Source organism: Artemia franciscana, chromosome 21 (assembly GCF_032884065.1).
Source record: "Artemia franciscana chromosome 21, ASM3288406v1, whole genome shotgun sequence".
NCBI classification, from domain to species: Eukaryota; Metazoa; Arthropoda; class Branchiopoda; order Anostraca; family Artemiidae; genus Artemia; species Artemia franciscana.
Genome location: NC_088883.1, coordinates 31,513,995 through 31,527,416, shown reverse-complemented (window position 1 = coordinate 31,527,416; position 13,422 = coordinate 31,513,995). Strand labels below are relative to the sequence as shown.

Genomic DNA, 13,422 nt, shown 5'->3' with positions numbered 1-13,422 from the left:
AGAGAATCCAGAACTTGCTCAAAAGATGTTAAAAATCTAACCACACTTAGGGCCTGTCTCCACCTTTCCAGCTGTTAGAAGTAATTTTTTATTAGATCGCGGAAACCATATTATCTAACAAAAATATTGTTTTAGCAATTAATCGAAACATATTAAACGGGCAAGAAGCTTTGTGATCGGACTAGAGGCACATATGAAGATTTGAAGTTTATTTAATCTTAATTATTTAATTTATTCAATCAGTGAATTTTTTAGTTTAATTAAATTAAGTTAGTTTAATAAAAAAATTAATTAGCTCATCTATTTATTTTTTTCTTAAAAATTAAAATACAAAAGCTGTCCACAGCCAATTTCTAAAATGACGACATCCGAATGCTTCATTTTAATTTCTTTAATTTTCTCGCCAAAAATCCGTCAACAATTTCTACCAGCAACATTTTGAATTATCAGAGAATTTCAAAAAAATTGCAACAATTTTGTGTTAGCACAATCGTAAGAAAAGTTGTTACAAAAAAACGTTTTTATTAGTAAGGCGGAAACAGACCAATATTTTAGGACCAATCACACCAAGGAAGTTGAAAGTCGTAATATTGATTTGTGTAGACATCTATATTATACGGTTCACGTTTTCTGTAGACGTTTTCGATCGTTCCTCCGGGGGCTCAAAACATTACATCACTTTCATCACTTATATCACTTTCATTATTGATTCACATGGCCAGAGATAAATCTTGCCACCAAATTATAGTGTCTTTTATTAACAAACAAACAAATGAACTTTCTTGTTATTATATACTGCAAAAATTTTGTTCTCGTAATAACCTACTAAACCTAGTAATAGATTAATTATCTAATTCGATATATGTGATAATTTAACAAATTGATAAAATAGGGAGACTGGTCCAAACGGGTCAGCTATTGACACTATCTATTTTCGGGTCAATTGTTGTTATAAATATATACTGGCAATTAAAAAGATACAGTGATTATATATGAAAAAGGACCTAAGAATAAAGGGGGATAAAGAGAACTATTTTCCATTAAAATAAATTGACTTCCACAACGTAAAAATCAACGTAAATTAACGATGAAGTTTTACGTCGTATTCAACACATAAAAAATGACACCACAGGCAGTGGCGTCACTGGTAATTGACGCCAGTGGCGTCAGTGGCAATTGGCGTCAGTGGTAATTGACGAGGTTAGAAAATTACTGGTGCTTTGTTTCACTGTCAACAGAGAGAAGTTCACTGTCAACAGAGAAATTACAAGAAACTATTAACATTTGTTAATATCAACTTATCCCGTTTAGCATCACATTAGAGTGAATTCATTAGGAGCCATATATTTAGACTGAACATGCAATAAGGAGGCTGAGGGGGGAATGAAAAAATTGGCGAGGTACATCGACATTATAGCCACCACTGTGAAAATGTTGAGTTTTCAGGGAGGTTGGGCAGACAGAAACCACATTTAAAATACATCCGCGCTTAGCGGGAAGCTACCCCCCGTTCTATCCTTATACTGTACGTTTAGTCTATGCATATTTCTCTAAATAAATGGATGCAAATGGGTCATAATCTTAATAGCACAGCAAACAAGGAGAATCAATGGAAAACACCAAAAAATCGAAAAACAACAGTCAAAGTTGCCAATGTATGTTCCGCTGGTCTCAATTTTCGCCCAAAACTGGACAATTAACGCGTACATCCTGAGAACCAAATATTCAGTCTGGTTTTCAAATGCTTTTCGTTTTTTAGACTTTGGTAAAAAGGCACCAAAAAAGTTCATTTGGCAACCGTGACCAAAGAGCTAAGCATTGTCACAAGGATGAGGTTATAAACGCTGTTTATATTAAAAGATAACTGAGATAACGAATACAGATTTTGCATTCGAACTGAGGTAGACAGTAAATAAGAAAAATTCGGACTAAAAAGCTAGGCTAATAATTCCTCTACAAAGAACCGGTATTATATATCAGGCAACATATTGAGCATTTCAACAGAATAAAAGCAGTATTCAAAATTAGGAGAATATCCATGGAAAAAATTCAGTAGAAAAGTTAACTGTTATTTAACGAACTTAACAAAACATTAAATGTTAAATTTCTTCCGGCATAGACATGCAAAAATCAATAAATTCTTAACAAACAAAGAAAAATTTCCTATAGACATTTTGTTACAATTTTTTACCTTTCGTTTTACGGAATTCATCCACTGCAAATGGATGTATACTTTACTACAATCTCTAAAAGTAAGGAACGCAAACATAACTTTTTTCCTGGGGAAGGAAGTTCCCGCGGAGGAACTGTTTTCCCGGGTCTTTCCCTGGGAAGAAAGGGAAGAGTCAAAAACACCAAGAAACATGTTTTAGACCAATATTTGTGGTTTCTGGCGAGAGGTAGGGGTTGGGGCCAGTCTTGGGGGAGCAGTTTCCCTCTATTCCTCATGTGTGCAGAAACGATATTTTTTTTTTTTTTTTTTTTTATTTCATCTATTGAAACTTACACAATAAATTGATAACATTGCAAATTCAGATATTGCGAAAAATATGTTCTCAGGTGTTGGATTCGAAAATTATTTTTTTCTCAAAAAATTATTTTGAGAAAGTGAGACACAACAAGGGCTAACACAAGAAGAGGGATAGTATATTAAGATCTTTTACTAAAAATGTTTCAAATCAAAATATAATTTTTTTTTTGCCATCCACGCCATTCCAAGTTATACGAGATAGTATCATTTGTATGATGATTATTTTGCATTTTATTTATTTTAAAAATGGCATACTTTTGTCAACGCCCATACAAGGGCTGTTCACTAGTATTGGCGAGATCAAGCTCTTTATAGCAAAAAAAGACAATAAAACTGCAATTATGGTTTAAAATTAGAAACTTAAATCGCGTAAACTTAATCGCGCTAAATTCCTTAATTTGTAGTGACGGTAGGAAAGCCCATTATTTTGAGAAAGTGGGATCCCCTTTAAAACTACCATACTGAATACACAGCAGGGGCGTAGTTTGCTATGGGACAGGGAGGGAAAACTACCCCTTCCAGGCCTCGGTTCCCCCCCCCCTCCAGCTGAAACTTAGTTTTCTCCAAAATCTTGTCAGAACTAAGATAAACCTGCATAATTCAAGCATCAACAGAAACAGATCAGTTATTTTTTGTACAAATTTACCGTTATAGTATTATAAAGTACCTTTATGGTATTAAACGGCTTATTTTTTAGCTTTTAGTCATTTTCACTTGATTTTGGAAAATTGGCTCCAACTTGCCCCCCCCCCTCCAGGATTTTGACAAAATTACACCACTGATACATAGAAACAGACTCTATCCATGCGCTGATTTGATGTAACCATATATTTAGGTAATTTATAGGCCATCGGTCACAGTAGGCCACAGTGGCCTGTGGACCTGGTGAAGCTAGGATGTTGCATTCCATACAATATGAAAGTATGGGAAGCTAGATATTTCCATAAAGCTTAAAGATCCGTGGAAGAGCCTAAAAAGTGATACGTTTTTTGTTAAAAGTCCTTGGATTCTTTGGGGTTTTAGATCAAATTGATTTTGTCCCTCTTACACCCTTGTAAATTTCACTTTTCAGTTCCGTTTCCAAACTGTCAAGGTTATTTGCCCAACAAACGCTTTTGAACTAAGGTGTCAAGCTAAAAAAAAAAAAGAGAAAGATTACACCCCCAATAATGGTACAATTGGCTATGAAGGGGGCTGGGAAAAACTTCAAAAAATCGTTTAAAAACCAGGGGTGGATCTAGAGCAAATGTGACAAAATTTGTCCCAATGTGACAAAGGCGCCAATGAGCAAAATCTTGGGGGGAAATGGGGTGGGGGAATGTGAGAAAGTATCAATAATTGACCAAATTGACAAATTTATTAAAAAAAAAAGTAAAAAAGGAGAAAAAAACAGAATAAGAGGGCGTCCGAAAAAATCTTGGGGGGCCCGGGGTACCCCTGCTCCCTTGGATCCCCACAGTGTTCAAAACTTAGCTTGCAATAAAAGGAGATTCAACAAACAGACTATCCGTACTCTGATCTGAGGTAAACTCGGAAATAAATTACGCTAACTTAACAGAAAATAAAAACCATTACGCCCATTGAACGCCACATTCGCCATTACAAATCACTAATAATGATTTACATATTTACAATTTAAATATGTAATTAATTTATTTAATTTTTAATTATTTAATTTAATTATTTAAATTATTGAAATTAAATTTAAATATTTTACCATTTCTTTCTTCAACTTTTTTGAGAATTGACAAACAAATCATTTCTTGATTTCTTCCTTAAAATTTTATAAATCTAAGATCACAATTCTCTATAAAGTACATTTGGAGAAGAGAAGTTTAAATTCCAGCCCAAAAATCAAAATTGGATGTGAAATTAAAAACAATAGCTTAAATCAAAAACATTATATTTAACAAACAAATTAAGACTAAAAATCAAGTTTAAAAGTGAAAAAGAAATTATACAGTAATAAAAGGAGCTTACGGACATAACTAGAAAAAAAGTTTTTTGTAATTCAAGATGTTTCTCAAGTAATTTTACATTTCTTTATAAGATTTGACTCAAATTAAAAAAAAATACTTTATTTAATTTTAGCTAAAAATTAAGACATACGATTAAAATCAGAATCGAAAAAAAAAAAAAAACAGATGGGATTCAAAAATCAGGTAAAAAAATTGGATATTTTCCTCAATATTTTCCAAAGAGGAAAATGGATCCATCAAATTCTTGTAAGATAGTTAATTTTATAGTTTAATCTTGGCATATTAAACCTTTAAAAAAATATTAAACTTTAAAAAAAAACCTTATAACATATGAAACATTAAAAAATACAGGAAATCTAAACGTGAAATGCACGGTAAATATGAAAATATTTGAGTTAAACCAACACATATTACTGAAGAAGTACATATTTCACATTATTTCATAAATTTAAAAAACAAAACGTATTTGACAAGAAGACTGTGGCGTTCGTGACGTTACACACGTTTTACAGCCCCCCCCCCCCCCCCGAAAAAAAAAACAACCCTAGGGCTACCAAATGTATAATGCTGCAGGCAGTAAAAAAGGAATTATTTGTACTATGTTGAATTGGCTGACCCCAGGTACAAAAAGGAAAAAAGTTACTCAACAACAATATCTATTTTTAGCAGTAAAGAAGGAAATGCTTAAAAGCTAGTAACATTTAAAAACAACAACTCCGACAACAACAAAACTACTACATAGCAATGAAGCAAAGCCCTTACTAATTACAAGCCTTAGTTATATTCTTCTCTTTTTCGTTTGTACCTACGGGTCTGAGCACGGTAATGGCAGAATATTCATTAAGTCGCAAGGCCGTACCATTAACTATTTGAGTCGGGCGGGGAAAGATCAGATCTTCATAGAAATTGTGCCCAAAATTCTACTTTTCTGGGAAGTTTTCAGGGAATTAGACAGCAGTTGTCGTCAAAATATTTGCGGTGGTTAAGACCTCCCGACCCTAGGTACAGCCTTGTTAAACTGATGCATTAGCATTAGGCTGTCAAAAGCACGTATCTCTAAATGTTTCAATTAAAGTTGGAATTTGCTCAATGAAAATAGAACGACTTGCAAATACTTTTTGAATATCAACAAAGGCTAAAACAAGATTCATTTTAACAGAAGTGGAGATAGAGCTTTTTGACAACCGATAATCAGTACACTTTCTGAGGCAGTAGATACATTTAACAAGGAAGACAATAAGAATTATATAATATAATTATGTAATATAATTATATATTATACATAATTATATAACATAATTATATATTCTATAGTATAATAAGAAATAATTAAACACCCAATGATGGGATCCATTATTTTGTAAGGTTAAAACGAAGAAACTGTGTTGTACGTGGAAAGTTGCAAAGATAAAGCTGCAACAAGTAAATCATTTCGTCTTTTCTTGTTTTTGTACAATCAAAGGCACCGAGACATGGATAACGCCAGAGAGAAGACTGCCAAAGAGCAAACAGCACAACATCAATCAACATAATGCGATGACACCTCACCAATACACACCATTGGCAAATCTTCTTGCACTACTTTCACCGGAGTTGCTATAATACGCGCTGACCACACTTCACCAGTAGGGGTACAAGGAGTGTTTACACTCGACAAAAGTGGAGAAGTTGCTCCCAGAGTAGATGAATAGGTGCTCCTTGTTGGAGATACAAATGAACTGACACTTGAACTGACTTTATCACCACATGCTGGACATGGTTCTTCCACCATTGTGGATAGATCAAGAGACGTGATGGCAGTAACATCGGCCCATTCTTCAAGTCTATTTGGTAAATACTGATTTTCTTTGCTGTCTTCCTGGGATTTTTGTGCCCATGCGCAGTCACTGACTTCAGCCAGCACCGAAATCCCTTCATCCTATGAATAACAAGAGTATAAGCAATTTACAGATCATTAAATATAAGCAACATATTGAGAATAAGAAACAAAATAAATGTGAAAGATTAAGAAAACATAAGAAAAGAAAGAAAGGGAAAAAGTAAAGAGAAAGAAATAAAAGAATAAAAGAGAAAAGTACAATCGGAATGCTTTAGCATTCCAATTATGGCATTAGCATTCCAGGGAAGGGGGGGTGCTCCCCCCCCCCCGTTGTTTTGGTCACTCGATAAAATCAAGTCGGTAAAATCGTGAAGTGAAGGGCCATGATTTTTCCGACGCCGCTAAAATTCTTTGTTTAGTTAAATAAAGACCAGGAAAATACTGACATATTATCTACAGAAAGTTTGAAGTTGGTCGGCAAACGCAGCAGTTTTACCGGCACCTACCGTGAGTGTACAGACGGTGCCACAATTTTCCATTTGGTTAAATAAAGAACATTAAAATAGTGACATGATATGTACCGAAATCTGAATCTTGGTCAGTAAATGCTGCGGTTTTACCTATTCCTTCCGTGAGTTTACAGATGGTGCCACAATTTTCCATTTGGCTAAATAAACAGCATTAAAGTAGTGATATGATATGTACCGAAATCTGAATCCTGGTCGGTAAATGGGCCGACTCCTGCCGGGAGTTTACAGATGGTGCCACAATTTTCTATTTGGTTAAATAAAGAGCATTAAAATAGTGACATGATATGTACCGAAATCTGAATCTTGGTCAGTAAATGCTGCGGTTTTACCGACTCCTGCCGTGAGTTTACAGATGGTGCCACAATTTTCCATTTGGTTAAATAAAGAGCATTAAAATAGTGAAATGATATGTACCAAAATTTGAATCTTGGTCGGTAAATGCAGCGGTTTTACAGACTCGCTCAGTGATTTTACGCATTGTATTCGAAACGGACATTATGCTAATTATTGACAAAAAACAGTCGGTAAAATCCCTTGCTTCCCCCCCCCCAAACATATTGGCTAGTAACTACCCTGGGTGAGGCTCTGTTTTAATTTTTGCAATTTTGCTTCTTTTCCTGAAATTTGCAATTTTGCAATTTTTTTACTGTTTGCTGTTTTTCCTCTTCTGCTTTTGCTGTTTACTGTTTTTGCTGTTTTTCCTTCTCTTTTGCAAATTGTTTCTTTCAAAGTCTTTTTACTGTTTTTCCTTCTCTTTTTTTGTTGCTTTGCTATCTTTTACAATTTGAGATAGTGATAAAAAATCATTGTAATGTATTTGTTTCTGTGCTGGAAATATGAAAAATAAGATAGGACTATAATTAGACCTCTGTATTTATTATCTAGGAAGCACAGTTTCATATTAGTACATCGTTATGCAGTTAACGAGGTCTAATGCCTATAAACTAAATCTAGAGCCCCAACCCCCTCCGCGTTGTGGAAACATCGTTAAATACATTATTGTTAATGACAGAATATTGTAAATAATTCACTAATTACCTTTGTATTTTAAAAAAAGCACTTTCAATCATTTAAAAAAAAAAGATGTCTAGTTTTATACTTACACAACTCACATTGTATAATTCACTAATTACCTTTGTATTTTAAAAAAAGCACTTTCAATCATTTAAAAAAAAAATGTCTAGTTTTACACTTACACTACTCACATTGTCTGTAGCCCTGCTAGAGGGTGTCCTTTGTAAAGAATTACTCTTACTAGAACGCTGAAGACTAGGATAGCCTCCCTGGAAGAAAAAAGGTCAAATTTACCATTCCAGAATAATAACAAATATTCAATTCAAACAAAATCGAATGTTATCAAGAAAAATGATCAAAAGATGGGCTTTTTAAGGTCAGATGAAAATACTGAAAAAGCAAAGCGAATATTACGAGAGAACAACCGCCACTCTTCAGTGTGAACAAAAAAATTTAAGGAAAATGCCCCCCAAAAAAATGTGAATAAAGTCAAAGAAAACCAAAAATAACGCGGAAAATTAACGTGAAAAAACAAAGCAATAAAATACAACAAAAAGTCAAAATTAAAAGTTGCATAAAATTCATTAAAAGCAAAAATTAGAAGAAATAAAAGCAAAAACCTAGCACCGAAGGCAAGTCACTAATACCCACGATTAGCACCAAATCCAAGAACTTTAGACTGCCCTCGAAGGATACTAGCAAATATCTGGCCAGTGACAAAATTGATTCACCAAACAAACGACAAAGAACTAAATACTCGGAGAACTATCTCATATTATTTTTGATTTTCATAATTGGATCCCGTGTAATGGTTCTTTTAAATCTTAGGGGTTGATGACGCGTTTCATTTTGTGAGTGTGAAAGTGATTCAAGTTTATTTCAGGGATGACTAAAGTATTAGTTTCTCTTTTGAGAAAACCGAAATATGAGTCACTCTTGGTATTTGTAAATCTCAAGACCCTCACTGTAGTGCTGGACAATACCTTTGTAATGTGAAATTAAACTAGCTTGGTTAAATAAAATAGTATGATCCGGGTGGTCATAAATGTGTTCTGTAAGGGCTGAGTCTTGATAACTTTCCAATACGTTTTTCAATCAAAGAAATTATTAAACTAATCGGATAACCATTCCCAAATAAAACATCTCTAAGGTAGTCTACTCAACGAGACGTGGTGAACAAACATGCAGTGCTCTATCAACTAGGGAAGTGACCCCTTCTCTTTTCATTGTAGGAGAATGATTAGTAGAATAACTTAAGTATCGGTCACTGTGCGTAAGTTTTCTATAGACCCCAGACTCAAAATTTATGCCATTACGGTGAAAACATCATCCAAAAATCGAAGACGTCTATCCACCTCTGATTCTTGAGTTAATTTGAGTTTTAGATCCAAGGAGTTAAGCAAGCGAAAGATGGACCACAGAGATTCCTCACGATGCTCCCACAGATACAAAACGTTTAGAGTATTTTTCTAAAAATAGTCGAAACCTTTTAATAAATATCTTTCTTCGTACCTTCCACCTCCTCAAAGTAATTCAATTTTTCTTGGGCCTATTCCTCAGTCTGAAATAATAAGAATAGTTTGTGGTGTAAATCCAGGTAATTCAGAGGGAACAGACGGATCTAGTTCTACAATTGTTAAAGAGATTTTATCTGCAGTAATTTCACCATTACAACATATAATTAATCTTTCATTTAAAAGTGGAGTTTTCCCATCTGCTTTTAAAAAAGCGAGGATAATTCCGCTTCACAAGAGCGACTCCTGAAAACCCGTCAAATTGCAGCCCTATTTCTATTTTGTCAGCTTTTTCAAAAATATTTGAGAAGGCAATTTATACAAAGTTTATGATTTTCTTAAATCGCCTAATTTCTTCACAAATTCCCAATTTGGTTTTAGGTCTGAATACAATACTGAACACACTATTCTTGCTCTCGTCCAATATGTTCATGAATGCTTAAATAGAGGTGAAATTACTGCAACAATATATTTAGATTTCAAAAAAGCATTCGATACAATATCCCTTCGTATTATTTTTTGTAAACTGGATAACTGTTGCGAGCATGGACCGGCGTTGGATCTAGTTAAATCTTATATGGATAAGACAAAACAACAAATAGATGGAGGCAATTTCCTTTCTCCACCAGCTCCTCAATCTTTGAAGGTTGGGGTACCTCAAGGCTCTGTCCTAGGTCCTCTGCTTTTCCTAATTTATATAAATGATCTTCACCGCGCATTGACAATCCCGTGTCTCAACACACATTTTGCTGATGATACGGCAGTTTCACTTTCCTAAGAGGAATGACGAGGAGTTAGAGCCGAAAATGGGTATTGCAATTTCCAATGTTCTTCATTGGTGTTCATCAAATTTTATTGCTTAGAATTTATCGAAAACTAATTCCATAATTTACGGTAGAAAGTAAAATATCTGCCCTAGTATTACCTGAGTTACTTCTTCAAAGTATCTATTATTAAAATCTCGGGTGGAAACAATAAAGTACCTTGGACCTGTGATTGACGAAAGCTTATCTTTTAAAATACACATTCAAAAACTACGCTTAAAGATTTCAAAGTGTGTTGGTTTAATGCGAAGGTTGAAGAATGAAACTACGAGCAAAATTAAACTACAAGCAAAATTATCCCAACCGGCCTATACTTTCATTATCATTAACGACTGAAGAAAAAATTGAGTTAATACAACTTAATTAAAAAGACCACGGGATGTTCGAAAAGGAGCGAATCTTTAATCAAGCTTGCATCAAAATAGGTTTTTTAGCGGGAGAATCGCTCTCATGTCGAGAAATTTCAAGTTTTATAATCGAAATTCGGTACCTTCGTATCAATATGTACACTAGCGTCGGGTGGCAGGGTTGCCAGCATTGGTGTAAAAACTTCCATGTCCATGCTGTTGCCACCGTCTTGAGAAGCACTTTCGTGAGACCGTTCAGCTGCATGAATTTTCGTCATTAAGCTGCCATTCAAAGTCGATGTCAAAAATACATGACTGTTACGAGCAGCCCTAGCTGCCACATTTGCATTCCCTAGGACAAAATAAATTAGATTCATATACAATGGATCAATTTGTTATGAAAAAACACTTTCGGTGAAGTTTTAACCTGCGATCTAGTCCATGCTAGCAAGGTATAGCCTACAATTTCGCCAGGATTTTCACCAGGAACACACGTAGGGAATAGGGACGGCAATTACAGGGACAGGGAGCGCAAGCACTCGCCTAAATTTTTTTTTTTTTTGTATTTTCATTTAAAAACAGACAAAATGCTTCTTCCCCCCCCCCCCCCACACCAAATTATTTTTCATTTAAAATCCCAAAAATTGTTGCTGATCCACACTATATTTTCGGGAATTTGTAACCTTGGCAGTATGTGATGTTGTTTTAAAATGTGTCAATTCGTAAAGTAATTAATGCGTAATTTTAGCGTAGATACCGCGGCATTGCGGAGGGGGCAACATCCTCGTATACGTAAGAATTTCTGTTCGTATTAAGTTTTAATGGTGCTCCTTACTTTCAGTTGAAAAAGATTACATTTAACTTCTGATCGTTTTTTAAATAATGCCGGGAAATATAGCTCTCTCTCCTCTATGGAAATTTCCGGCCCCAAGAAAAATTCCTTTAGGTATTGTTTTCACTAAAAATGTTTTTTTTTATTATTATTTTTAAGTAAATCATTTCTGAAACGACAATAAATTTTTATTTATAACCAAAACAAAGCGAAAGTAAAACAATTTAAAATAGGGATGATACCTTTTTATTGACAGTGAATAGATATAAAATTATTTAACTGGATATTTCGAACACATATACAGTGTTCATCATCAGCAGTAAAACTAAAACTTTTTTAGTTTTACTGCTGATGATGAACACTGTATATGTGTTCGAAATATCCAGTTAAATAATTTTATATCTATTCACTGTCAATAAAAAGGTACCATCCCTATTTTGAACTGTTTTACTTTCGTCATGGAAAGGCAGTGTGGTCTTCGAAGTTATCTAAATAAAGCGAAAATATAATAATAGGTATATCTTTTATTTAAGAAAGTGTAAAGAGAGAAAAATTCATGCGCTAATAAAAGTTTGAATATTCTGCCTTTAAATCCTGAATGCTTTACCAACGAAAAAAAGGAGAAAAAAAACTATATTTCAAAGAATATCAGAGGTATAAGGTTAGATATTTCAGGCATTGCCCTATCACCAGTGTTGCCAAACTTAGTATTTGTAACGAGTTTTTACTACAAAAATAGCGTCTAAACTACAGAGTTCAAAATTGCATACGGTACATTTTCCCATGGCTTCATCTGCTTCATGATTTAAATTTATTAAAGAATATCAGAGGCATAAGGTTATTTGATATTCCAGATATTAATCAATAATCACGGTTGCCAACCCAAGACTTTATCACTAGCATTGTCCCTTTATGATAATTTCTTCGGACTCATTTGCTTGTATTAACTTCTTCAACTTAAAAATCAGACGGGTAAAAACAGCTTAAAACAGGTAAAGGCAGGTTAAAAACAGGGAATAGTGGCAATCCTAGAAAGCAAAATAATTAAAATGTTGTGCGTCAAATTTTAAGCTGAATTGGGTACACGAACAGCGGGTAAGTTTGGGGACGTAATTCCTTTTAGGGCACGAACCCTAAAAGGAATTTGTCCCAGGAAAACTGGGACAAGAAAAAACTAATTTGAGGATTTAACCAACGAGTCGAAACTGGCACTAGTGTCGACAAAAAAACATCAATACCATCTAGCATCTGGCGATACTTGAAATTTTTTCAAATGTAATAAGAAAGAAAATTAATTTTATGACTGTAAATAGTAAAATTAGCTAGTAAAAAGAGTCTGACCTTACTTTTTGACAGAAAAAAAAAACGATTACAAAGCATGAAAAAATGCCAAGTGTCGCCAAACGCCAGATGGCATTAATAGCTTTTTTGACAACAATAGCGCCAGTTTCCACTCTTATAAATTAGCCATACTCTTTAGATTTAACAAAAACTTTTGAATACTATTAACGCAAAACAACAGCATTTTGAACGGTCTCAATGAAGTCTTAGGCGTATAATTTGATGTACCAAGGATATCATCATAAAAAGAAATTGCCCCCGGACCCTCCTTAGGTTTATTCATATCTGAAAATTACGACTTTCAAATATATTTCTTTGAAAAATCTGGTGATTCCATTGTTATGATTTTTAGGGTAATATCACGTTTTGTGTGTTTTTCGGCCAAACGTTTAGGGCTAAACGAAAAGTAGGTCTTTCTCAGTTGGGTTGGAAGGATGTTAGAGGAAAAATTTAAGGGAAATGGCAACTTCCAGGGAGGGTGTAAAGAGGGAGGCTTTGAATAGATTTGGATGGAGAAGTGTGTGCAGCTGTTTTGGCCTCCGATGGCTTGGTGCTGTAGCAAGTTGTTAGTAGTAGTAGTAGTTCCCACGCTGAACCATGAATCTTTTGATCCATGTAAACATGGATTCTCACGCCAAATACTTAATATGCCGGCAAGATCGATATCTAATTCCGGTATTCGCCAACTCTGC

General features: G+C 34.3%; 1 protein-coding gene across 2 annotated transcripts in view; it reads right to left on the bottom strand.

The window, feature by feature from the left end:
• Positions 1–5,899: 5,899 nt before the first annotated feature.
• Positions 5,900–13,422, bottom strand: part of LOC136040887 (protogenin B-like) — a 148,009-nt gene continuing 140,486 nt past the window's right edge. Inside the window, exons 20-22 of one of the 2 annotated variants that reach the window (XM_065725295.1) lie at positions 10,701–10,909; positions 8,055–8,141; positions 5,900–6,427 (exon numbers count right to left, since the gene is read on the bottom strand). In XM_065725295.1, the coding sequence (XP_065581367.1) occupies positions 6,029–6,427; positions 8,055–8,141; positions 10,701–10,909 (695 nt within the window). In that variant the 3' untranslated portion in view covers positions 5,900–6,028. The remainder of the gene's footprint in view (positions 6,428–8,054; positions 8,142–10,700; positions 10,910–13,422) is intronic. The other variant, XM_065725297.1, reaches the window with a different exon arrangement.